Source organism: Sander lucioperca, chromosome 8, assembly GCF_008315115.2.
Source record: "Sander lucioperca isolate FBNREF2018 chromosome 8, SLUC_FBN_1.2, whole genome shotgun sequence".
Classification (NCBI taxonomy): domain Eukaryota; kingdom Metazoa; phylum Chordata; class Actinopteri; order Perciformes; family Percidae; genus Sander; species Sander lucioperca.
The window spans coordinates 12,613,893-12,640,425 of NC_050180.1; the positions used below are offsets into that span (position 1 = coordinate 12,613,893).

General features: G+C 45.0%; 1 protein-coding gene across 2 annotated transcripts in view; it reads left to right on the top strand.

Moving 5' to 3' along the window:
* LOC116037774 (general transcription factor IIF subunit 2-like) overlaps nucleotides 1–26,533 on the top strand; it is a 65,117-nt gene that overhangs the window by 28,371 nt on the left and 10,213 nt on the right. For both annotated transcript variants that reach the window (XM_031281777.2, XM_031281776.2), the window contains one exon: nucleotides 12,500–12,581. In XM_031281777.2, the coding sequence (XP_031137637.1) occupies nucleotides 12,500–12,581 (82 nt within the window). The remainder of the gene's footprint in view (nucleotides 1–12,499; nucleotides 12,582–26,533) is intronic.

Consider the following 26,533-nt stretch of genomic DNA (forward strand, 5'->3'; position numbering starts at 1 on the left):
TTTGCAACCAGTGGAGTCGCCCCCTGCTGGAAATTAGACATAAATAATTTTTACAGTCTGTTTGGCCTGTTAAAGCCCCCTGAGGGGAGCTTCACCAGACTTGTAATTTGGTACAAATGCCTCATACCACCACCATGTGTGTTTTCCATTTTTGATTAATCTGTCGATTTCTTTTCAATAAATAATACGGTGCATAAAATGTAAGAAAATAGTGGAAATTGTTTAAAACCCAAAGATATTCAGTTGACAATGACATAAAACAGAGCAAAGCACCATATCGATCGACTAAACAATTAATTGACTGTTGTTTTAGCTCTACAATGTTTTCCATAGCATAATATTTTGTGATTAAAAAGGATGTTAATTTTTTACTCAGAAGCGGGACACAATATAAGACACCTGAAAGAGTGTCTGTTGGTGTTTACCTGCTTATTTATACCCTCCCTCTTTGTACAGAGAGCCTCCACTGCTGTGAGTGTGACTTCATGTGGAGTTACACTCTGGTTCCACCCCAGTGGCCTTTCATGACGGTTTGGTAAATGGCCATGAAGTGCTGCAGAGCGGGCTTTCCTTCTGGCACTTTGTCCCATCTCTGCCGGGCTCTGTTGGAGTGAGCACTGGGTTGTTGGTCTCCTCCGCGGTTAACTTTGGTTAAACATCCAGCGCTACAACTACTTAAGTGATTATGTGTGTGTGTGTGTGTGTCAGTATTTCTTCAGGCACCGTCTTATGAGAAATTTCAAAACCTTGGGGCAAGAAGTAAAAAATGGCACAAAACAAATGCTTGTATGTTAAACTCTCTGTACTGTGCGTGAACTTCTTATTTTACAAACACATATGCACAAACAGTCAGGCGGATAACCTGCACTCAGAATGTATGTCTATGCTGAATCTGACCCCAACAATAATTCTGTCCAGATGGTTTGTAACCTACTTCAGATGTTTGTTTTTTTACAGCAGGAAGGCAATGCCAGTCAATTTGCATAATTTATCAGCATTTGCACAGGAGTCTCAAGGCCATTTTATGGTTCTGCAGAGGCTCCACGCAGAGCTTTTGGCGTAGCCTACGTAAGTGGCCTGATGTTTATACTTGTGCGCTGGTGTGTGCGTCGAGCCGGTGTGTGTGTGTGTGTGTGTGTGTGTGTGTGTGGGGTGTGTGTTAGAGCGGGGGAGAAGTGAGAGAGTGACAGCGATTAGCTTCGGAGCGAGTACCGACTCTAGAGTCATAGTGGGAGAAACAAAGTGTCTCCCTTGTGTTTTCTGACCAAGGTGGGAAAAGTTAACCCTCTCCTTGATATCCTGTTGTTTATGGAGAAGGAGAACCAGGAAATGAGTCAAGGGAAATGCACCGCTGCCAAGCCACGGCCGAGTGACGTGCGTCGCTGCAACGTGTAGTTACTTTTTTCGAGAGGTGCACGTCAGGCTACGGCGTAGGGTCCGGTGTAGATGCAGAGGGGTCTGCGGGGGTACGCCGTCGATTCACTGCAGAAGCATAAAACGGCCTTTAGCCTGACAAGCCAGACCCACATCAATATGTTGGGTCTGGGTACTTACCATTAGCAGGGCTCAATCCAAGAAGTTGGAAAGTTTAAAGAGATGTGTCCAGATAAAAAGTGACCTTTTGTTTAGTACCTCACTGGACCATTAAAACAGTTTCTACATGTTGTGAGAGTGACTGTACAAAGGAACTTGATGGCTTTGGTGTTAATACTGACCCTACAGACATAAGAGCTTTGTGTAACTACCAAACATTAATGGGTGTATGCTACTTTCTGACCCCTAAATTCACTCATAGTTTGGTAACTGTTTGATTACTTCTTATTGTGTGCCTCAAACCACTAATGCTCCTCTATCAAGGACCACCATCTCTCACTTAGCAAAAATGGATAAGGTGCATTATGTTCTGGTCCATATAGTTGAGAAAGAGCAACTGTACTTTCTCAGTGATGCTCAGATTCGCCCTCTTTGCACCCACGATCTTGCCTTTTTCAAAGTCTGTGGGATCACACTTGAGACCACTTCTCAGCCGTCCGTTCACATGCAAAGTAGATGTAGAACTGAAGGTGCTGTTGCATGCAGCTGTTTATTTAGCAGCGCAGATGAAAGAGGAGAGATGATTTAGATTTTTCTTGGCCCGTATTTATGAAACTTAAATACACTTCAGAATGCTCCAAAGAGAATTTGAAGTAAATCAAATGTTCTTGTAAAGCTAACAAGAAAGCAGCAGCTGTAAATAGTACAGTAAATCAATGAGTGATTGCTCTTGGTCAATATAAGAGACCTCATTAGCTCTCATAAATTGCATTTTTAAGTCAAATAAATAAAAAAACATTTTTTTACAGGTACAGTTTTGACCCACATCACTACATTTAGATGCGTGTTTTTTCTGTGTGCAAGAGCATTAAAAGCATATTAAAATTTTCATTTGAGAGATCACAATCATGAAAAAAATCCCAGCCCTTTTCCTGGCAAACTAAATAAAAAATAAGGTGATCAAACTTTGTAGACTGCAAACCTGTGCAACAGGTGTGTTGCATTTGTGCAACAGGTTGTCAACTACCTTAGAGCTAGTGCTGTAAATGGAGGTGCATTGCAGAGGAATAACAATTTGTTTTAGTTGAAGCACTCAATTTAAACCCAGCTGGTTACTAAAATACGGCGTTTTGTGTTTATCTGGGGGAAGATCCCAGAGTGACAGCTCTCTCTGTCTCCATGGCGATTTTCTAATCATAAGTGATTAGTGGTATCATCATCAACATTCAATTGGAATTGCAAACGAGGCCAAGATGCAGCAGAGAGGATTGTGGGAGGTTTGACCTGCTTTCTGCCTCCTGTTCATTAAAACTGGCGCATCAAGGACGATTGTTATCTTCAAAGTCAGTGAGAATCTGTTTGTCACAGCTGTTGTGTCTCTATCAACTGAAAGCTTAGGACGTTCAAATCCAATTTCCCAAAATGCTGCAAGCAAGGACTCTCTTTCTTAAAGGTGATGAATTATTCATAGAGCTGCTCTAAGAGCTTGTGGTGTAACATATAGTCGTTGACTGCTGTGAAGCTGGCATGGCAACCACTTAAAATAGGGTGTTGTATGAGCTCAGAGCTGTCAATCTCTTGCTTTATTCATTATGGAAGTCTGTCTACTGTATAGAGTCTTTGTGTGTGTCAGGTAAAGTTAATCTAAAGATAACAGCATTTTATTTGTAAAGAATACATATTGCCCTGGGTTTCAGTGGAGCATTATTGTCACATGGTCTGCATAATGTTTTATGGACTTTTTAAAATGTTGAATTTTGATATAAATCTTGAATGTTGTTTCAAAATGTGAGTAGTCAGGAGGTTCAGTACAAAGCTTTTAAATCACTTTACATATTAGCGCATGAAATCTATAGTGATCTACAATCATATAACATCATTGAGAAAGGATTAACACTCTTGCTAAAAATGAAACCGCAACATAGAAAAATCTAAGTTGTGGAGGCATGAGACCAGGGGCTTCATGTATAAAAGACTTTCTTACCAGAAGATGGCGTACGGCCAAAACTTGAAAAGTACCTACGCACAGAAATATTCACATGTATAAAACCGGGCGTACGCCAGGTCCTGCGCACCTTTCCTTTTTACATCACAATCAACGTGAAATTGAGCGCACATGAACGAGCCACGACCCCACCTTGCCTCCTCCCATGAATGAATACGGAAATGACTATAAATGTGCCCCCAACGTCATTCTTTGTCTAATCACAACGGGTAATACCTCTGCAGACGATCACGGGGGTGGAGGCGAGAATTTTTTTTTCTGTTTGTAGTTTTGTCATCTTGGATAAGCAATAAAAGAAAATGCCCAGAGCGGCAAATGGTGACCGGGCGGTGAATGCACAGAACCATGGCAGAAATTAAAAAAAATGTTGAACTGGAAATCAAGAGAATGGTGGCAGCGCCACACCAGTTGCCAAACAACATGCATCTCAGTGTCAGTCCAAATTACGCACAATAAGCAGTTTGAACTCACTGATGTAATGCCATTGATTTTCTACATGTTAGTAGGCTCAGTTACAGTGAGGCCAGTGTCGCTACGGCAGGTGACAGTGCGCTCGGATCCGCTGCGCCACCCATTGATGAAATAATGAAATAGTAAATAGGACTACAGTAACAGAAATATGTGCAGAATCAAGACAGTCAAGACGGCCCAGTGTTTGGTGGACTGGGTACACCTTGTTCACTTACATAGCCTACAAATCATCCACGGGATCAATTACGCATCACATGAGTTTGCCCACCCAACACAGCGTTTGTTCCTGGGGAGATGGATTCTGTACGCCATGGATGTCTGAGCCTCAGCAACTACAGAATCACAGGCACTATTGCATTTGCCGTGCCGATCTTTTTGTTGCACAGTGAGTAGATATTTCATTTATGGGAAATACAGAGAATGACTGAAAGTATTTTCTAAGTGGATTTATCATTAATTTCCCGTCCTCATGTTTAACAGAGGTTAAGTAGCCTGTAAATTAAACAGTTAGTAGTGTGAAAGATGTGAAACATTACCCACATAAATGATCAAACTTTTATGGAGTATTGGCGGATAAAATTATGTTTTTTCATAGACAACGTCACAGACGTATGCCAGTAAGTGAAGTGGAAACTTTATTTTGTAATGTTTGGTGATTTTCTGCACTTTTCAGTTAGAATTCGCCATGTTACAGAGCCAGGAAAGACTTTGTGCACAGCCCGCACATTCTCACGACTGCTCAACAGTTTGCGTGACGGGCCGGACATTCTCACGTCAAGTAATTTTTTTTTATACATCACAAAGTGTCCGTGAAAACCAGCGTATGCAAGCTTTGCATGCGTACGTAACGTTTATACGTGAGGCCCCTGGAAATTTAGACTTATATTTTTCTGTTTACCTTGTTGAAATCCATGCTGCAGCCTTTTTCAAAAACTTGCCAACAGCCAATATGTTTTTAGGCTGAGAAATCAACCACTAGTACTGGTAATTAAATTGCCCACCAATTCTCTCTGCGTTAGAAGCACTTTGAAGCCTATTTGTGGTATGTGGATGCTGCTAATCCATGTTACAATCAAAATGAGTGGGCTGAATGCAGTTACAGACATCGGAAAATCACTTCAAAGTTAATGAATGGAATCATTAAATTTCCTTAATGATGCAGCCTCTGGGCTTGGTAGAGATGAGTTCTAATGGAAAATTATATTTGGAGATCCAATCAGTGCCTTTAATCAGATTTCTAAAGCCGTGTGTACGTACATCTCTGTTTAACACATTTCAGTAATTATCAAACTGGGTGCACATGCACAAGACTGATTTCCACTCTTACAGTTAACCACAGATAGAGTAGGCATGTCCAGTCTTTAGACCTGTCAAAGAAAAGAATGGCAGAGAATTAGCAGTTTCCCCATTTGTGTTGCATTGGCGAAGCTCTCTAACAAGGCCAGAGCGGCTGCCATTATGCACAACCATTATGCTTTTTATAGCAGCTGTATCATTAACTCATCACATACACCTGTAAACCATCATCAGCAGTGATATGGGAAAGGTAATGATGTAGTTTACATTGCTCATATTAAAAAAAAAGAGTTTAGAAGGGCTTTACAATAAAGGATAATATGACAAGTTATAAACACAGGGAAATAAAATGGTACCTTCAGTGTAAATAAATTCAGACAAAACCATCAAGTTGTATGATTTTTGTTGGTATTTTCATGGTAAATGAGTGGGTTGACATGGGCAGCACAATACTTGTACAAGAACAGGGTCTTTCAATGATATAGCAACACCAAATGTATGCAGTCTTGGGTTTTCTGGTTTGTTTTGGTGTCTATTTTAGAAGGAGGCGAACAATATGAGCAGCTGACAAAACAGCCAGTGAAGAAAAGGGTGGGCCCTGATGAGAGACAGAGAGGGGTTATGATGTGTTGTTACACTTGTTAAAAGTGCTTATTAGTGAGTGTAAACCTGTCTTTTGTGCGTATGCATCATTTATACTCTTGGCCCCATGTCTTTCTAAAGTATTTAGATACTATTCCTGAAAGCTAAAACCACCTCAAAGATCAATCTCGATTGGCATTTTAACCCAAACCAGGAGGTCACCAGGCTTCAATCGGATCAGAGCCAAGATCAGAGACAAGAGAGTGTTGTTTTAGAGAAGCAATGAAATCATCCAAAAGAGAGAGGAGGAGGAGAGTTATCTGGGAGCAGAGAGAGCCAGAGTCACATGAATAGCCTCAGGCACAGTAACAGAAGCAGCTTATGCAATGTGTCAGATCTTGAGTTTGTGAGAAAGAAATTATTTTGTAGAAGCTGAATGGGGCTTAAGGTTAGTAAACCTTGAAAAGAAAAAGGAAGAACTGTGGCTGCAATGGTTTGACAATACTGAAGCGCAGTATCCATGTTGCATGCTGATGAAGGTCTTTTGACCGTATTTATTTATCTTTTTATTTATTGCTCTAGATCTAGTATTATATGTAGGCTTGGTGTGGTTGTAGGTGATATATAGTGAAACGTAGATGAAGAGGGATAGTTTACCCAGAGACGGTGATGGTGGACAGTGGCCTGGTGGGCGGCGAGCTGTTTGTTGTGTTTTAACATTAGGAAGGTCAGAGCTTTAAGGAAAAGGGCCTCGGAGCAGATGGAGGTAAGAGATGAGCGTGAGGGGGTGGACGAGTGACCTCCTCACCCTCGCGTCTGTCTCTCCTCCTCCTACAGTCTTAACTCGACCATTTTTCACTTCTCTGCTCTCAAAGAATTAGCTAAATGCATATTAACATGTACAGTACAATACCGTTGATACATGTCTTGGCTTTTCCATCTACCTGTTTATTAATGTTTTCCTGATTTCCCTTTTATTAGACTGCCTATTAATAGTTTTTTTTATTTCGGAATAGGATGATATTACCATTATTTGGATTAGATTCTGTCGTCTTATCCTGATCCTGATCTCACTGTATTACTCTGGCAAACTTTAATACGCTTCTTTATTTACTCTCCTGGTTTGTTTTTAGTTTTAACATTGTAAAGTGACTGAAGTGCAGTAAATGAGGGTTGTTTTACAGAGAAGATATGCCAGCATTACTATGAAATCACACATTCATAATCATCAGTCAGCCTCTGATTTAGTCTCACTGGAGCATCTTTTGTTCTTCAGTTCTTTAGTCTTGATTGCAGATTTGAACTTTGAGACAGATTGAGGATTTTTTGGGGGGCCAGAAGTGTCCACTGGATGCAATGTGGTCATGGTTTAGCTCCGTTGTGGATTTTGTAAATGATCTGCTGCAATTCCAGCCAATGTGCCACCGTACACACAAGGGTCTTTTCTCCATTTGGTCTTAACATGCTGGGTCTCCTTATGCTCAAGCAACATCTCTGAAGCGTAACATTAACATGCTTATACATCTGAATACCTATATTAATTAAGAATTGACATACAATCAAAATTCATTTGTTACTGACTTATTCTTTACATACATAAGTAATTTCACAATGTATAACAGACATATATGACACAAAAGCATACTTTCTGCTAATACAATTGTTGTGCAAAAGAAAACAAATGGGGTTAAAGTAGGGGGTATTTGTAGGAGTAATATAGTGTTTATGAATATTTTCAGTTGAAGCGTGAAAAAGAGGCAAAGTAACTCACAACACAACAATGGAAACAAAACCTCTAAAATTGAGTAAATACTTATTATTGAAACATAAAAACCAGGACTACATGAAGAAGCTCAGCTTGTGAAATGCTTACATCTAAACCACAACGGAGTGATATAAACTCTGAAGTTGGGTTTATTGATTTGCAACTCACAGTATATTTGCCCTTTTTAGCTGCATCATTGTGACATGAGCTGATATATAAGTCCACCCAACACATATTGTCTTATGGTGCTCTTTGGATAAATCCTTGTGTGGGAACAAGCGATGTGGGAGGAGACTGATTACAGCTAAAACCAAGATCGAAGTGCATTTAGGCTGTCGTCTTCTGCCACTGTTTTGGACATACCACATACATCTGGTTACATTTTTCACTTTCACACAATAAATTCAACTGGGACCTAAAACATTGAGAAAACATTACAGCTGTCAATGGTGTGTCATCACAGCGCTGTACCATGACACAAATAAAGCTACAGAAATGGACCTGGTAATCCATTTCTCTTCCTCTGATGGTATTCCCTCATTACAGTTGGTATAACATCATTATAGGTGGTGTTACATTGTCTGCTAATGGAGGATATCAGTCTGGACAGGGACCTGCATTTAGACCCTGCAGAATAAGCAATCATGCTAACATAAAGTAACATATAGTGTACTCCAGTGTCAATCAGATTAACTCTCTGCAAGAACGTGAATAATCTAAAAAAAAAATCTTTAAAGTCAAACAAGTGTTTTCACCCCGTGGAGACTTTCTCTACTTGACTCATACGATATGTCTGGACCATTTGAAGATTTTATTTCGTAAAAAATTTGAGATAAGAGAAAATTGGTGAATTTGACAAATTCTCTTATATCACTGTGTTATAAGACTGTGGTATTTATAAATGAAAAGAGGAGCAGCTGCTTGACATAATTCAACTCTACCATGTGGCTGCATAAACACAGTTGTGATTTTATTGGTGTGATTTTAAATCTCCGCCTCAGCTTTTTTTTCTTTAGATAGAGAGTGAGCGTAATAAAAACGGATGCAGCTTTGAATGACGGATGCGTAGTGGAATTAGGAGGATGTCTGCTGAAGGTGACCAAAACATTGATCTAGCACTTGAGTTTTATATTGAAGCCAACGTGTGTGAGAGTCTATTTATCTTAAGTATTCCTCCCACTCACAGTAGCCTTGAGCTACCCATGCTGTGGTCAGTCCACATCCAATGTTGGTTCTCTTGCTCTATCTACAGTATGTGTCTTTCTATGATTACAAAGACATTTCATTCTTTCATACAGTGTCCCTCTGGGAGAGAAAACAGGAAGACTTGAGTTGCAGTAGGGAAACTTACTTAACATTTCTTAATGGCTTTGATGAAATCAAACAGGGTGTTAGACCAGGACTAGTGCACAGCAGGGATGTTGGTGTTGGATGTTGGTGTGCACACATGTTTCTTGTGTGTGTGGGTGTGTTTTTTAGATATGTTGCTGGCAAGTGCTCTGGCACTCACCAGCCAATAATTGCACATAATTGCATCCATTTGTGGGAAAGGCAAAGATGAACATTAGTGAGATCCTTGACACATACTGCAAATTTGTTGCCTCAAGATTAAAGACGAAGTCTTGCGGACTCTTGATGGGATGTTGCGTGACACAGGATGTCAGGTTGCATGTGATGGTTACTATGGTGATTGTGTGGCACCTACATTTGTTCAGCTGTGGTTAACACAATACATCAAGGCTTTAAGCATTAAAGATAAGGCTGTCGATATTTTTGTTGCCAACAATGAATCGATCCTGCTGACAAGTATTGCCTTTGCACCCAAAGCTTGATACTTTTATTTATCGGTTTTTAACTGTCTACCGTGTCATTTAAATAAACTTAGCACATATAGTAAGGACATTTGTGTTTGGTAGATTATTTCTCTGTGGTAACAATGCTTTTTGGCAATAAATCTTATACTGTTGGTTCCCTTTCAAATGGTGCCCAATTTGTAAGGAACATGCATTTGTGGGATGAGCAGCAGCGCTGAGTATGTGGGTTGCGCCCATGAAAAATTTGCCAAATCTTCTCTGCCAATGCCAAACAGCTTATTCTGCCATTGACTCATTTGGTGTTTGGTGGATTGGATGATTGAAGTTTGAAGAAGCAAGACATATTGGCAATTTAACAATTATTCATCATCATCATCTTCTTCCGCTTATCCGGTAACGGTAACAATTATTATTCATTAAAATTTCAGAAGCACAACTTCAATAAATGGAGACATAAATAATGAATAAATACAAACATTCTTTGCTTTCTGTAGAAATGGCTTGTGTGCACCCAGTGTCTGTGCAGTGATGTACACTTAAATTTAATTGTGGTTTGACAAACCATGGTTTGTCATGTAGAAGGACATCAATAAAACAAGAACAGCACGAGCAGTGGTAAAATGCACCCTTGTCATAATCATATTATCTGTGGAAACACAGCTAGGATAACACAGAGCAGTTGAAACTGACTGACAGGTGATCCTGCTGTGCCAGTGTCATCAGAAACTGACGTTGCTTCAGATGACGCATGAGAGGAAAATACGTCTTTTCATGTATCTTTTCTTTGCATTTTGCCCCCACGTTTTAAGTGGGAGACCAAAGGAAACGAGTGAGGGAAGTGTGAAGACAAGAGAGTCAATTCTTGGCATGTATTCCCAGATGATTTACCAACAGGATTCCACACCTGAGGATCGTTAACTGTTTATGGAATTTTAAGAGAACGTTAAAATAAGTTTAATAACAGCCTCTCTCCCTCCTCCTCAATGCCTCACCACCTGTTTGTTGACCTCTACCGCTCCCTGTAGACATTCTCTCTGTTTGCACTTTTAGTGCATCTCTCTCTGCTGGTATTGTAAACTGGTGTGTGTGAAATGTAGCGGCTTCTCAGACCTTTTATGTGTCCAGATATAAACCATGCCAAGTCATACAACAATGAACAATAGAGCAAGCTGCTGCCAATATAACGCCGACGCTCACCAACTGGACTCATTTTCCTGGACAGTGGATTCAAAATTTGCAAAGAAAAAAAAGAAAACAATGACAGCGGCTCTCAATACTGATGGAGAGGAGCAGAAGTGGAAATAAAATGTTTTTGGAAAAAGGTTGTGGGTTGGACAGAAGAATTGGAAAAAGCCCCTTATGAAAGAACAGCTTGAAAAATGAATGCAACAAATGAAAAGTCCATGTTCAAGATCAGTCAGAAATAGCTAAAAGGGTCACATTGAGAGTGTGAAATGCTTTATGAAAGGCTTACTGGCAGTGGTGTAGTATTTAGATGCTTCACTTACGTAAAAGTACCAATACTACGTATAAAAAAAGTCCTGCATTTTAAATCCTACTTAAAGATTCATGTAACTTTTCCACATTAAAATGTCTAAAAACGACTAGACCCATGTTATATATTTTGTTGAGTTGTGTACTTACATTATCCCGAATGTTTCTGTAATTTTAATCAAGGACACGGTCCGTGTCATTTGGTTGCCTGTCAATGGCGTAATATCCCCTTTGCTCATACATCACCGTTGTGGTTATCTACCAGAAGCTGTCATAAATTGATTTTTTTTATCCGGTTAAAAGCTACATTTTCATGATGCACTTTTTAGATCTTGGTCGTTTTTAACTATTTTTTTGAACCGGACGTCTGTATCTTAAGTTATCAGAGAAACTTGTTTAGCAGACGTTTGCGGCAGCTTGAATCCAGCCACTCCGCCGACATGCCAAACCGCGTCAGAGAAACGCTTATTTGTAAGGTGAAACTGCTTTATTCAGTGTATTTACTGGTTTAAATGGTGAATGGATTGCATTTATTTAGCGCTTTTCTAATTTCTTAATGACTACTCCAAGCGCTTTACACACTACAGGCACTATTCACACACACATTCATACACTGGTGGCCGAGGCTGCCATACAAGGTGCCACCTTCTCATCAGATAAACATTAACGCACTTTCATACACCGGGGCCATCGAACCACCGACCCTCCAATTGGTAGACGACCACTCTACCTCATGGGCCACATTGGGTAGGGGAAGACCTCTGTGACATTTTAATGCAGAAATATCACATTATATTTTTAAGTACAATACTTGAGTAAATGTACTTAGTTACTTTCCACTGACTGACTGGACCAGAAGAGTTTGTTACATTTTACCAGTCACCTAATTATATATTTTTGCACATTGGTTAAAAATAGAAAACCAAACTGGATAACGTGGTCCTTGCAGATCCTCTCCTGCTGTGTCAGATTGGATGGCGGAGCATTGGTAAATTGCAGTCTTCATGTGTGAACACAGGTTTTTCAGCAAAGGCCTGAACCTGCAATGCAGGCTAAGAAAAACACAATGTATAAGGGTTGCAAATAATGATTATTTCCATTTTTTATTAATCTCTCGATTTCTTTTCAATGAATAATAGGGTGCATAAAATGTAATAGTGAAAATTGCTCAAAAAAATATTCAGTTGACAATGACATAAAACAGAGCAAAGCAGCAAATCTTCACATTTAAGAAGCCCGAACCAGAAGTTGTGTGTGTGTGTGTGTTTGTGTCTTAGTAATGCTGCCTTCTTGTCATATTGAATGGTAGAGATGGGATAGATTCCCATGTCATCACCGCACAACTCACAGTGGTTGTATGATTGTAGAATTGGTCCTGTTAGGTTAAAAAATATAATCCATTGAAAATATAGTTTTGGCATTTTACAACAACAAAATGTGGAACTTGAGTTTTCCTTTTTTTCCTCCAACAAAGTCACTTTGTCTGTATGCATGTCTCTGAATCATGATTGAGCAGCTGAGTCACTGTCTTTGTTGTAGATGAAATCAGTCTGGAGGGGATGGTGGTGCACAGAGCTGAATGCAGACCGGTCGTCAATGACAACTACATGAAGCTGAAGAAGTGAGTGAACTTTGAAATTGTTCAGCTCAGAAACACCTAATGATTGAATAGATAGCATAATGGGATGTAGCAAAGAATGGGAGATACTGTAAATTGAAATACAGCAAATGGATGTTTAAAAACAAGCCCTCAAACTTATTTCACTCCCTCGAACTTTCCAGTATCAATATAGTAAAAAAGCATAAATAAATATAAAAACACCCCTCAAAACTCGATATGCAGTGTGTAATACTTCAATGTATATATTCATTGTATGTCACAGAATTTCCATTACAGTGAAGGATCACACTAACTATTGATGGATTATTCTTAGAATTAGTGGAATAATGAGCACACAAATGGCAGGGCAGCATTTGTTTTTTTCAACCCTGGACAACATAAAATGTGTTCAAGTGTTGTGAATTAATTCCAACTGGAGTAGAAAAATTTGACGTGTTGACAGGGGCCTTGCTGCAACTGTTCATTTGTGTACACTAAACACTCGAGTCCACTCTGCCTTTTTAAATGGTTTCTGTTCCCTCTTCATTGGAATCTGTTATTCCAGCTCGTTAGTGCATGGTATTGCTATAGCAACCGCATCACTGTGGCAGATGCACTGCTACAATACAACCCAAGGCAAACACACAACACAGTTTGCTTCAGTGTTTGAGACCGTTTCTGTGTCAGCCATTAGATCAGTAAGACACAGGAAAGCACTTTACTGACCTTAGACGTTACAGGATGATACTGCGGTGTACTGTAGAGTACATGAACTTAGATTTGTCTAATTGTATTACATTTCTGACTTGACAAGGAAAGTCTTCACTTTTCACTCTGGTTTTGTAATTTTGAGTGGCAGCTGACAAATGCCTCCATCATGGCAGGCTACAGGACATATGCATATATGCAGGACATTATGTTGTCATGGCAGCGTCTGCGAGTGTGGACACAATTCAAGAACAGTTTTAGTAGAAGCTTCACCACAGGTTTTTACATTATATGTCATTTAGCTGACGCTTTTATCCAAAGCGACTTACAATTAAGTGCTTTCAACTGTGAAGGTTCAAACTCCAGACCACAAGTAGTTAAGTGCAAATACAGTAGCTTTAAATAGGCAAAGCTACAAAGAGACATATGAAAGTGCAAAGTTTCTACTGTAGATAAAGGTATTTTGACTGGCCGCATAAATGCGCATATTGGATAAGAGACACTAAAAGCATTTTCAGGATAAAACTTGTATTTTGTGTTTACTAGAACATGTTTACATGCTTTAATGTTAAAAAAACAATTTAATTAATTAATTTTTCTCATACTGCCCATGGCTGCTGCACCTGTATTCACCCTCTGCTCTGTAGGAGCGCCTGTCTCTTTAATCCCTCCTCCCGAAAAAGCCCTGTCTGCTCTGATTGGCCTGCGTGTTTCCTGGAATCTCTGGTGCGCTCCAGTTTTGTTTAACTAGCTAGTTGAAGCCATGGATGTATTAGGAGAACTGGATACAGCGTTCGGCGGGAAGCAATGAGAGTGCTCAAAAGCACATAAAGCAATCAAGGAGCTCAGATCTTCCGCGTTGACTGGCCCATGACGTCACGATGGACATGCACACTAGCAACAGTTTGTTTGTGTTGTCGTAGCAACCGGTAGCAACATCCTCGTTCATGAGCTTCTCTCTCGTGTCTCTTACAAGTATAGTTCGTTCTCTTAATACAACCATGGTATACGTTGCGAACTCATGAACTCATGAAACTTGCCGTTTCATTGTCTAAAATATTCACTAACATTAAACATTGTGTTGTCGTTGTTCCTGATCGTTTACATGCTTATCTAAATAAACGATGGATAGAGAACCAAGGAGATGTAATCATTATGTCGTGCTACTAGCTAGTGTTGGCTAGCTATCTAGCTACTAAGGTTAGCCTGCAGTTTCGTGAACAGAGCTTCTGTTAAGGGACCGTTCGGTATTTATGGAATGGACCACCGGAGGAAAATAGGGGAGGGTCATGTCTTTTTATTATTGTTGAGAGGGGGGTCACCCAACTTTTGCATTCTTGAAAACAGCAAAATTTCAAAGTGGCTTATTTGGTGCATATTTTTCCATGTAGCTCTTAGTCTCGGCCCTCCTTCGCTACCAGATGGATCTGACCCATGAGTTTGCTTGGGGGCATGGGGAGCACTGCTCCCCTGGTGGCTGAAACGGGTAATTGCATTGTTTAAAAAATGAGTGGAATAATTACGTCTGGCATGACCAGATATTTTATAAATATCTTAAATAACACAAAACAACTAAATGGTGGTAGGTAATACATCATATTTCATATACTGCTTTAGTAAAAAAAAATACCTGGCTGACGATGGGAGCAGCAAGACGCAAAAAAACGAAAATTACTGTTACACTAGTCTGGACATCTTGCCGTGCCAACCTTGCAATAAAGGTTTCCTAAATGCCATGTATATAATAATATAATATAATTTGATGTCATCTTACTAATTGATTGCAGGTTGTGTGTAGATTTGGACTTTTATACATTTATTCCACTTTGTTTAAACGGCCAAGTGGAGAGGCCTCGTTCACCTGTTTGGAGCTGGCTGGTGAATGTGACGCTCGTATAGGCCTTGCTGGATGAAATGGATCTAGAAGTGTCTTTCGCCATACAAAACGTATGGGAAAAGTCTTTCTGTGCCAGAGGGGTGCAATTCCACTGTAATGCCATAGACAGTTATATAAATGGACAAAGTGAGGCCGTTGTTTTCAACGGAGACCAGTGAAGTATATTAGAAGCACTTTTACAGTGAGGGCTGAGCGTTACTGCGCAGCCTCCAACTGAGCTTGACTACGTAGATGTGACGTGAGCAACCTCTCTAAAAGTTGTAAGTCTTCTGGTAGCTGTGCCAAGAGAAATCTCAATAATTCAGAATCTTTCAGAGACGGAGAGCGTAGGTATATAGCAACAGTTTGTGTTGTCATAGCAACCGGTAGCAACATGCTCGTTCATGACAAGGAGGTAAGAGTCTGTCAACAACCTGTAGATCCTATGGCGCCATTTTGATGCTAACAAGCACTCACCTGCCGTTAGCATCCCATTGACTGGCCGTCCTCAGTTCCTCATCGCGTCTGGCCATCCTAGGTTTGTGATTGCGTCTGGCCATCCTAGAGTTCCCATCGCGTCTGGCCATCCCAGGTTTGTGATCGCGTCTGGCCATCCTGGGTTTGTGATCGCGTCTGGCCATCCTAGGTTTGTGATCGCGCCTGGCTATCCCAAGTTTGTGATCGCGTCTGGCCATCCTAGGTTTCTCATCGCGTCTCTCTATCCTAGGTTTCTCATCACATCTGGCTATTCTAGGTTTCTCATCACGTCTGGCCATCCTAAGTTTGTGATCGCGTCTGGCCATCCTAGGTTTCTCATCTCGTCTGGCCATCCTGGGTTTCTCATCGCGTCTGGCCATCCTAGGTTTCTCATCTTGTCTCTCTATCCTAGGTTTCTTATCGTGTCTGGCTATCCTAGGTTTCTCATTGCGTCTGACCATCCTAGGTTTGTGATCGCATCTGGCCATCCTAGGTTTCCCATCGCGTGTGGCCATCCTAGGTTTCTCATCGCGTCTCTATCCTAGGTTTGTGATCGCATCTGGCCATCCTAGGTTTCCCATCGCGTCTGACCATCCTAGGTTTGTGATCGCATCTGGCCATCCTAGGTTTCCCATCGTGGCTGGCCATCCTAGGTTTCTCATCGCGTCTGGCCATCCTAGGTTTCTCATCGCGTCTGGCCATCTTAGGTTTCTCATCGCATCTGGCCATCCTAGTTTCTCATCGCGTCTGGCCATCCTGGGTTTGTGATCGCGTCTGGCCATCCTAGGTTTGTGATCGCGCCTGGCTATCCTAGGTTTGTGATCGCATCTGGCCATCCTAGGTTTCCCATCGCGTGTGGCCATCCTAGGTTTGTCATTGCGTCTGGCCATCCTAGGTTTGTGATTGTGTCTCTCTATCCTAGGTTTCTCATCGCATCTGTCTATCCTAGGTTTGTGATCGCGGCTGGCCATCCTAGGTTTCTCATCGCGTCTGGCCATCCTAGGTTTCTCATTGCGTCTGGCCATCTTAGGTTTCTCATCGCGTCTGGCCATCCTAGTTTCTCATCGCGTCTGGCCATCTTAGGTTTGTCATCGCGTCTGGCCGTCTTAGGTTTCTCATCGAGTCTGGCCATCCTAGTTTCTCATCGCGTCTGGCCATCCTAGTTTCTCATCGCGTCTGGCCATCTTAGGTTTGTCATCGCGTCTGTCTATCCTAGGTTTGTCATCGCGTCTGTCTATCCTAGGTTTCTCATCGCGTCTGGCCATCGTAGGTTTGTCATCGCGTCTGGCCATCGTAGGTTTGTCATCGCGTCTGGCCATCCTAGGTTTGTGATTGTGTCTCTCTATCCTAGGTTTCTCATCGCATCTGTCTATCCTAGGTTTGTGATCGCGGCTGGCCATCCTAGGTTTCTCATCGCGTCTGGCCATCCTAGGTTTCTCATCGCGTCTGGCCATCTTAGGTTTCTCATCGCGTCTGGCCATCCTAGTTTCTCATCGCATCTGGCCATCCTAGTTTCTCATCGCGTCTGGCCATCTTAGGTTTGTCATCGCGTCTGGCCATCCTAGTTTCTCATCGCGTCTGGCCATCCTAGTTTCTCATCGCGTCTGGCCATCTTAGGTTTGTCATCGCGTCTGGCCGTCTTAGGTTTCTCATCGAGTCTGGCCATCCTAGTTTCTCATCGCGTCTGGCCATCCTAGTTTCTCATCGCGTCTGGCCATCTTAGGTTTGTCATCGCGTCTGTCTATCCTAGGTTTGTCATCGCGTCTGTCTATCCTAGGTTTCTCATCGCGTCTGGCCATCGTAGGTTTGTCATCGCGTCTGGCCATCGTAGGTTTGTCATCGCGTCTGGCCATCCTAGGTTTGTCATCGCATCTGGCCATCCTAGGTTTCTCATCGCGTCTGGCCATCCTGGGTTTCTCATCGCGTCTGGCCATCCTAGATATCTCATCGCATCTGGCCATCCTAGGATTCTCATCGCGTCTGGCCATCCTAGGATTCTCATCCTAGGTTTCCCATCGCGTGTGGCCATCCTAGGTTTCTCATCGCGTCTCTTTATCCTAGGATTCTCATCGCGTCTGGCTATCCTAGGTTTCTCATCGCGTCTGGCCATCCTAGGTTTCCCATCGCGTGTGGCCATCCTAGGTTTCTCATCGGGTCTCTTTATCCTAGGATTCTCATCGCGTCTGGCTATCCTAGGTTTCTCATCGCGTCTGGCCATCCTAGATATCTCATCGCATCTGGCTATCCTAGGATTCTCATCGCGTCTGGCTATCCTAGGTTTCTCATCGCGTCTGGCTATCCTAGGTTTCTCATCGCATCTGGCCATCCTAGATATCTCATCGCATCTGGCCATCCTAGGATTCTCATCGCGTCTGGCCATCCTAGGATTCTCATCGCGTCTGGCCATCCTAAGATTCTCATCGCGTCTGGCCATCGTAGGGTTCTCATCGCGTCTCTCTATCCTAGGTTTCTCATCGCGTCTGGTCAGCTTAGGTTTCTCATTGCATCTGTCTATCCTAGGTTTCTCATCGCGTCTGGCCATCCTAGGTTTCTCATCGCGTCTGGCCGTCTTAGGTTTCTCATCGCGTCTGGCCTTCGTAGGTTTGTCATCGCGTTTGGCCATCTTAGGTTTCTCATCGCGTTTGGCCATCTTAGGTTTGTCATCGCGTCTGGCCATCGTAGGTTTGTCATCGCGTCTGGCCATCCTAGGTTTGTCATCGCGTCTGGCCATCCTAGGTTTGTCATCGCGTCTGGCCATCCTAGGTTTGTGATTGTGTCTCTTTATCCTAGCTTTCTCATCGCGTCTGTCTATCCTAGGTTTGTGATCGCGGCTGGCCATCCTAGGTTTCTCATCGCGTCTGGCCATCCTAGGTTTCTCATTGCGTCTGACCATCCTAGGTTTGTGATCGCATCTGGCCATCCTAGGTTTCCCATCGCGTGTGGCCATCCTAGGTTTCTCATCGCGTCTCTATCCTAGGTTTGTGATCGCATCTGGCCATCCTAGGTTTCCCATCGCGTCTGACCATCCTAGGTTTGTGATCGCATCTGGCCATCCTAGGTTTCCCATCGTGGCTGGCCATCCTAGGTTTCTCATCGCGTCTGGCCATCCTAGGTTTCTCATCGCGTCTGGCCATCTTAGGTTTCTCATCGCATCTGGCCATCCTAGTTTCTCATCGCGTCTGGCCATCCTGGGTTTGTGATCGCGTCTGGCCATCCTAGGTTTGTGATCGCGCCTGGCTATCCTAGGTTTGTGATCGCATCTGGCCATCCTAGGTTTCCCATCGCGTGTGGCCATCCTAGGTTTGTCATTGCGTCTGGCCATCCTAGGTTTGTGATTGTGTCTCTCTATCCTAGGTTTCTCATCGCATCTGTCTATCCTAGGTTTGTGATCGCGGCTGGCCATCCTAGGTTTCTCATCGCGTCTGGCCATCCTAGGTTTCTCATCGCGTCTGGCCATCCTAGGTTTCCCATCGCGTGTGGCCATCCTAGGTTTGTCATTGCGTCTGGCCATCCTAGGTTTGTGATTGTGTCTCTCTATCCTAGGTTTCTCATCGCATCTGTCTATCCTAGGTTTGTGATCGCGGCTGGCCATCCTAGGTTTCTCATCGCGTCTGGCCATCCTAGGTTTCTCATTGCGTCTGGCCATCTTAGGTTTCTCATCGCGTCTGGCCATCCTAGTTTCTCATCGCGTCTGGCCATCTTAGGTTTGTCATCGCGTCTGGCCGTCTTAGGTTTCTCATCGAGTCTGGCCATCCTAGTTTCTCATCGCGTCTGGCCATCCTAGTTTCTCATCGCGTCTGGCCATCTTAGGTTTGTCATCGCGTCTGTCTATCCTAGGTTTGTCATCGCGTCTGTCTATCCTAGGTTTCTCATCGCGTCTGGCCATCGTAGGTTTGTCATCGCGTCTGGCCATCGTAGGTTTGTCATCGCGTCTGGCCATCCTAGGTTTGTGATTGTGTCTCTCTATCCTAGGTTTCTCATCGCATCTGTCTATCCTAGGTTTGTGATCGCGGCTGGCCATCCTAGGTTTCTCATCGCGTCTGGCCATCCTAGGTTTCTCATCGCGTCTGGCCATCTTAGGTTTCTCATCGCGTCTGGCCATCCTAGTTTCTCATCGCATCTGGCCATCCTAGTTTCTCATCGCGTCTGGCCATCTTAGGTTTGTCATCGCGTCTGGCCATCCTAGTTTCTCATCGCGTCTGGCCATCCTAGTTTCTCATCGCGTCTGGCCATCTTAGGTTTGTCATCGCGTCTGGCCGTCTTAGGTTTCTCATCGAGTCTGGCCATCCTAGTTTCTCATCGCGTCTGGCCATCCTAGTTTCTCATCGCGTCTGGCCATCTTAGGTTTGTCATCGCGTCTGTCTATCCTAGGTTTGTCATCGCGTCTGTCTATCCTAGGTTTCTCATCGCGTCTGGCCATCGTAGGTTTGTCATCGCGTCTGGCCATCGTAGGTTTGTCATCGCGTCTGGCCATCCTAGGTTTGTCATCGCATCTGGCCATCCTAGGTTTCTCATCGCGTCTGGCCATCCTGGGTTTCTCATCGCGTCTGGCCATCCTAGATATCTCATCGCATCTGGCCATCCTAGGATTCTCATCGCGTCTGGCCATCCTAGGATTCTCATCCTAGGTTTCCCATCGCGTGTGGCCATCCTAGGTTTCTCATCGCGTCTCTTTATCCTAGGATTCTCATCGCGTCTGGCTATCCTAGGTTTCTCATCGCGTCTGGCCATCCTAGGTTTCCCATCGCGTGTGGCCATCCTAGGTTTCTCATCGGGTCTCTTTATCCTAGGATTCTCATCGCGTCTGGCTATCCTAGGTTTCTCATCGCGTCTGGCCATCCTAGATATCTCATCGCATCTGGCTATCCTAGGATTCTCATCGCGTCTGGCTATCCTAGGTTTCTCATCGCGTCTGGCTATCCTAGGTTTCTCATCGCATCTGGCCATCCTAGATATCTCATCGCATCTGGCCATCCTAGGTTTCTCATCGCGTCTGGCCATCCTAGGTTTCTCATCGCGTCTGGCCATCCTAAGATTCTCATCGCGTCTGGCCATCGTAGGGTTCTCATCGCGTCTCTCTATCCTAGGTTTCTCATCGCGTCTGGTCAGCTTAGGTTTCTCATTGCATCTGTCTATCCTAGGTTTCTCATCGCGTCTGGCCATCCTAGGTTTCTCATGGCGTCTGGCCGTCTTAGGTTTCTCATCGCGTCTGGCCTTCGTAGGTTTGTCATCGCGTTTGGCCATCTTAGGTTTCTCATCGCGTTTGGCCATCTTAGGTTTGTCATCGCGTCTGGCCATCGTAGGTTTGTCATCGCGTCTGGCCATCCTAGGTTTGTCATCGCGTCTGGCCATCCTAGGTTTGTCATCGCGTCTGGCCATCCTAGGTTTGTGATTGTGTCTCTTTATCCTAGCTTTCTCATCGCGTCTGTCTATCCTAGGTTTGTGATCGCGGCTGGCCATCCTAGGTTTCTCATCGCGTCTGGCCATCCTAGGTTTCTCATTGCGTCTGACCATCCTAGGTTTGTGATCGCATCTGGCCATCCTAGGTTTCCCATCGCGTGTGGCCATCCTAGGTTTCTCATCGCGTCTCTATCCTAGGTTTGTGATCGCATCTGGCCATCCTAGGTTTCCCATCGCGTCTGACCATCCTAGGTTTGTGATCGCATCTGGCCATCCTAGGTTTCCCATCGTGGCTGGCCATCCTAGGTTTCTCATCGCGTCTGGCCATCCTAGGTTTCTCATCGCGTCTGGCCATCTTAGGTTTCTCATCGCATCTGGCCATCCTAGTTTCTCATCGCGTCTGGCCATCCTGGGTTTGTGATCGCGTCTGGCCATCCTAGGTTTGTGATCGCGCCTGGCTATCCTAGGTTTGTGATCGCATCTGGCCATCCTAGGTTTCCCATCGCGTGTGGCCATCCTAGGTTTGTCATTGCGTCTGGCCATCCTAGGTTTGTGATTGTGTCTCTCTATCCTAGGTTTCTCATCGCATCTGTCTATCCTAGGTTTGTGATCGCGGCTGGCCATCCTAGGTTTCTCATCGCGTCTGGCCATCCTAGGTTTCTCATTGCGTCTGGCCATCTTAGGTTTCTCATCGCGTCTGGCCATCCTAGTTTCTCATCGCGTCTGGCCATCTTAGGTTTGTCATCGCGTCTGGCCGTCTTAGGTTTCTCATCGAGTCTGGCCATCCTAGTTTCTCATCGCGTCTGGCCATCCTAGTTTCTCATCGCGTCTGGCCATCTTAGGTTTGTCATCGCGTCTGTCTATCCTAGGTTTGTCATCGCGTCTGTCTATCCTAGGTTTCTCATCGCGTCTGGCCATCGTAGGTTTGTCATCGCGTCTGGCCATCGTAGGTTTGTCATCGCGTCTGGCCATCCTAGGTTTGTGATTGTGTCTCTCTATCCTAGGTTTCTCATCGCATCTGTCTATCCTAGGTTTGTGATCGCGGCTGGCCATCCTAGGTTTCTCATCGCGTCTGGCCATCCTAGGTTTCTCATCGCGTCTGGCCATCTTAGGTTTCTCATCGCGTCTGGCCATCCTAGTTTCTCATCGCATCTGGCCATCCTAGTTTCTCATCGCGTCTGGCCATCTTAGGTTTGTCATCGCGTCTGGCCATCCTAGTTTCTCATCGCGTCTGGCCATCCTAGTTTCTCATCGCGTCTGGCCATCTTAGGTTTGTCATCGCGTCTGGCCGTCTTAGGTTTCTCATCGAGTCTGGCCATCCTAGTTTCTCATCGCGTCTGGCCATCCTAGTTTCTCATCGCGTCTGGCCATCTTAGGTTTGTCATCGCGTCTGTCTATCCTAGGTTTGTCATCGCGTCTGTCTATCCTAGGTTTCTCATCGCGTCTGGCCATCGTAGGTTTGTCATCGCGTCTGGCCATCGTAGGTTTGTCATCGCGTCTGGCCATCCTAGGTTTGTCATCGCATCTGGCCATCCTAGGTTTCTCATCGCGTCTGGCCATCCTGGGTTTCTCATCGCGTCTGGCCATCCTAGATATCTCATCGCATCTGGCCATCCTAGGATTCTCATCGCGTCTGGCCATCCTAGGATTCTCATCCTAGGTTTCCCATCGCGTGTGGCCATCCTAGGTTTCTCATCGCGTCTCTTTATCCTAGGATTCTCATCGCGTCTGGCTATCCTAGGTTTCTCATCGCGTCTGGCCATCCTAGGTTTCCCATCGCGTGTGGCCATCCTAGGTTTCTCATCGGGTCTCTTTATCCTAGGATTCTCATCGCGTCTGGCTATCCTAGGTTTCTCATCGCGTCTGGCTATCCTAGGTTTCTCATCGCATCTGGCCATCCTAGATATCTCATCGCATCTGGCCATCCTAGGATTCTCATCGCGTCTGGCCATCCTAGGATTCTCATCGCGTCTGGCCATCCTAAGATTCTCATCGCGTCTGGCCATCGTAGGGTTCTCATCGCGTCTCTCTATCCTAGGTTTCTCATCGCGTCTGGTCAGCTTAGGTTTCTCATTGCATCTGTCTATCCTAGGTTTCTCATCGCGTCTGGCCATCCTAGGTTTCTCATGGCGTCTGGCCGTCTTAGGTTTCTCATCGCGTCTGGCCTTCGTAGGTTTGTCATCGCGTTTGGCCATCTTAGGTTTCTCATCGCGTTTGGCCATCTTAGGTTTGTCATCGCGTCTGGCCATCGTAGGTTTGTCATCGCGTCTGGCCATCCTAGGTTTGTCATCGCGTCTGGCCATCCTAGGTTTGTCATCGCGTCTGGCCATCCTAGGTTTGTGATTGTGTCTCTTTATCCTAGCTTTCTCATCGCGTCTGTCTATCCTAGGTTTGTGATCGCATCTGGCCATCCTAGGTTTCCCATCGCGTGTGGCCATCCTAGGTTTCTCATCGCGTCTCTATCCTAGGTTTGTGATCGCATCTGGCCATCCTAGGTTTCCCATCGCGTCTGACCATCCTAGGTTTGTGATCGCATCTGGCCATCCTAGGTTTCCCATCGTGGCTGGCCATCCTAGGTTTCTCATCGCGTCTGGCCATCCTAGGTTTGTCATCGCGTTTGGCCATCTTAGGTTTCTCATCGCGTTTGGCCATCTTAGGTTTCTCATCGCGTTTGGCCATCTTAGGTTTGTCATCGCGTCTGGCCATCGTAGGTTTGTCATCGCGTCTGACCATCCTAGGTTTGTGATTGTGTCTCTTTATCCTAGCTTTCTCATCGCGTCTGTCTATCCTAGGTTTGTGATCGCGGCAGGCCATCCTAGGTTTCTCATCGCGTCTGGCCATCCTAGGTTTCTCATCGCGTCTGGCCATCTTAGGTTTCTCATCGCGTCTGGCCATCCTAGTTTCTCATCGCGTCTGGCCATCTTAGGTTTCTCATCGCATCTGGCCATCCTAGTTTCTCATTGCGTCTGGCCATCTTAGGTTTCTCATCGCGTCTGTCTATCCTAGGTTTCTCATTGCGTCTGGCCATCCTAGGTTTGTCATCGCGTCTGGCCATCCTAGGTTTGTGATTGTGTCTCTCTATCCTAGGTTTCTCATTGCGTCTGTCTATCCTAGGTTTGTGATCGCGGCTGGCCATCCTAGGTTTCTCATCGCGTCTGGCCATCCTAGGTTTCTCATCGCGTCTGGCCATCCTAGTTTCTCATCGCGTCTGGCCATCCTGGGTTTGTGATCGCGTCTGGCCATCCTAGGTTTGTGATCGCGCCTGGCTATCCTAGGTTTGTGATCGCGTCTGGCCATCCTAGGTTTCTCATCGCGTCTGGCCATCTTAGGTTTCTCATCGCGTCTGGCCATCCTAGTTTCTCATCGCATCTGGCCATCCTAGTTTCTCATCGCGTCTGGCCATCTTAGGTTTGTCATCGCGTCTGGCCATCCTAGTTTCTCATCGCGTCTGGCCATCCTAGGTTTGTCATCGCGTCTGGCCGTCTTAGGTTTCTCATCGAGTCTGACCATCCTAGTTTCTCATCGCGTCTGGCCATCCTAGTTTCTCATCGCGTCTGGCCATCTTAGGTTTGTCATCGCGTCTGTCTATCCTAGGTTTGTCATCGCGTCTGGCCATCGTAGGTTTGTCATCGCGTCTGGCCATCCTAGGTTTGTCATCGCATCTGGCCATCCTAGGTTTCTCATCGCGTCTGGCCATCCTGGGTTTCTCATCGCGTCTGGCCATCCTAGATATCTCATCGCATCTGGCCATCCTAGGATTCTCATCGCGTCTGGCCATCCTAGGATTCTCATCCTAGGTTTCCCATCGCGTGTGGCCATCCTAGGTTTCTCATCGCGTCTCTTTATCCTAGGATTCTCATCGCGTCTGGCTATCCTAGGTTTCTCATCGCGTCTGGCCATCCTAGATATCTCATCGCATCTGGCTATCCTAGGATTCTCATCGCGTTTGGCTATCCTAGGTTTCTCATCGCGTCTGGCTATCCTAGGTTTCTCATCGCATCTGGCCATCCTAGATATCTCATCGCATCTGGCCATCCTAGGATTCTCATCGCGTCTGGCCATCCTAGGATTCTCATCGCGTCTGGCCATCCTAAGATTCTCATCGCGTCTGGCCATCGTAGGGTTCTCATCGCGTCTCTCTATCCTAGGTTTCTCATCGCGTCTGGTCAGCTTAGGTTTCTCATTGCATCTGTCTATCCTAGGTTTCTCATCGCGTCTGGCCATCCTAGGTTTCTCATCGCGTCTGGCCGTCTTAGGTTTCTCATCGCGTCTGGCCTTCGTAGGTTTGTCATCGCGTTTGGCCATCTTAGGTTTCTCATCGCGTTTGGCCATCGTAGGTTTGTCATCGCGTCTGGCCATCGTAGGTTTGTCATCGCGTCTGGCCATCCTAGGTTTGTCATCGCGTCTGGCCATCCTAGGTTTGTCATCGCGTCTGGCCATCCTAGGTTTGTGATTGTGTCTCTTTATCCTAGCTTTCTCATCGCGTCTGTCTATCCTAGGTTTGTGATCGCGGCTGGCCATCCTAGGTTTCTCATCGCGTCTGGCCATCCTAGGTTTCTCATCGCGTCTGGCCATCTTAGGTTTCTCATCGCGTCTGGCCATCCTAGTTTCTCATCGCGTCTGGCCATCTTAGGTTTCTCATCGCATCTGGCCATCCTAGTTTCTCATTGCGTCTGGCCATCTTAGGTTTCTCATCGCGTCTGTCTATCCTAGGTTTCTCATTGCGTCTGGCCATCCTAGGTTTGTCATCGCGTCTGGCCATCCTAGGTTTGTGATTGTGTCTCTCTATCCTAGGTTTCTCATCGCGTCTGTCTATCCTAGGTTTGTGATCGCGGCTGGCCATCCTAGGTTTCTCATCGCGTCTGGCCATCCTAGGTTTCTCATCGCGTCTGGCCATCCTAGTTTCTCATCGCGTCTGGCCATCCTGGGTTTGTGATCGCGTCTGGCCATCCTAGGTTTGTGATCGCGCCTGGCTTTCCTAGGTTTGTGATCGCATCTGGCCATTCTAGGTTTCCCATCGCGTGTGGCCATCCTAGGTTTGTCATTGCGTCTGGCCATCCTAGGTTTGTGATTGTGTCTCTCTATCCTAGATATCTCATCGCATCTGGCTATCCTAGGTTTCTCATCGCGTCTGGCTATCCTAGGTTTCTCATCGCATCTGGCCATCCTAGATATCTCATCGCATCTGGCCATCCTAGGTTTCTCATCGCGTCTGGCCATCCTAGGATTCTCATCGCGTCTGGCCATCCTAAGATTCTCATCGCGTCTGGCCATCGTAGGGTTCTCATCGCGTCTCTCTATCCTAGGTTTCTCATCGCGTCTGGTCAGCTTAGGTTTCTCATTGCATCTGTCTATCCTAGGTTTCTCATCGCGTCTGGCCATCCTAGGTTTCTCATCGCGTCTGGCCGTCTTAGGTTTCTCATCGCGTCTGGCCTTCGTAGGTTTGTCATCGCGTTTGGCCATCTTAGGTTTCTCATCGCGTTTGGCCATCTTAGGTTTGTCATCGCGTCTG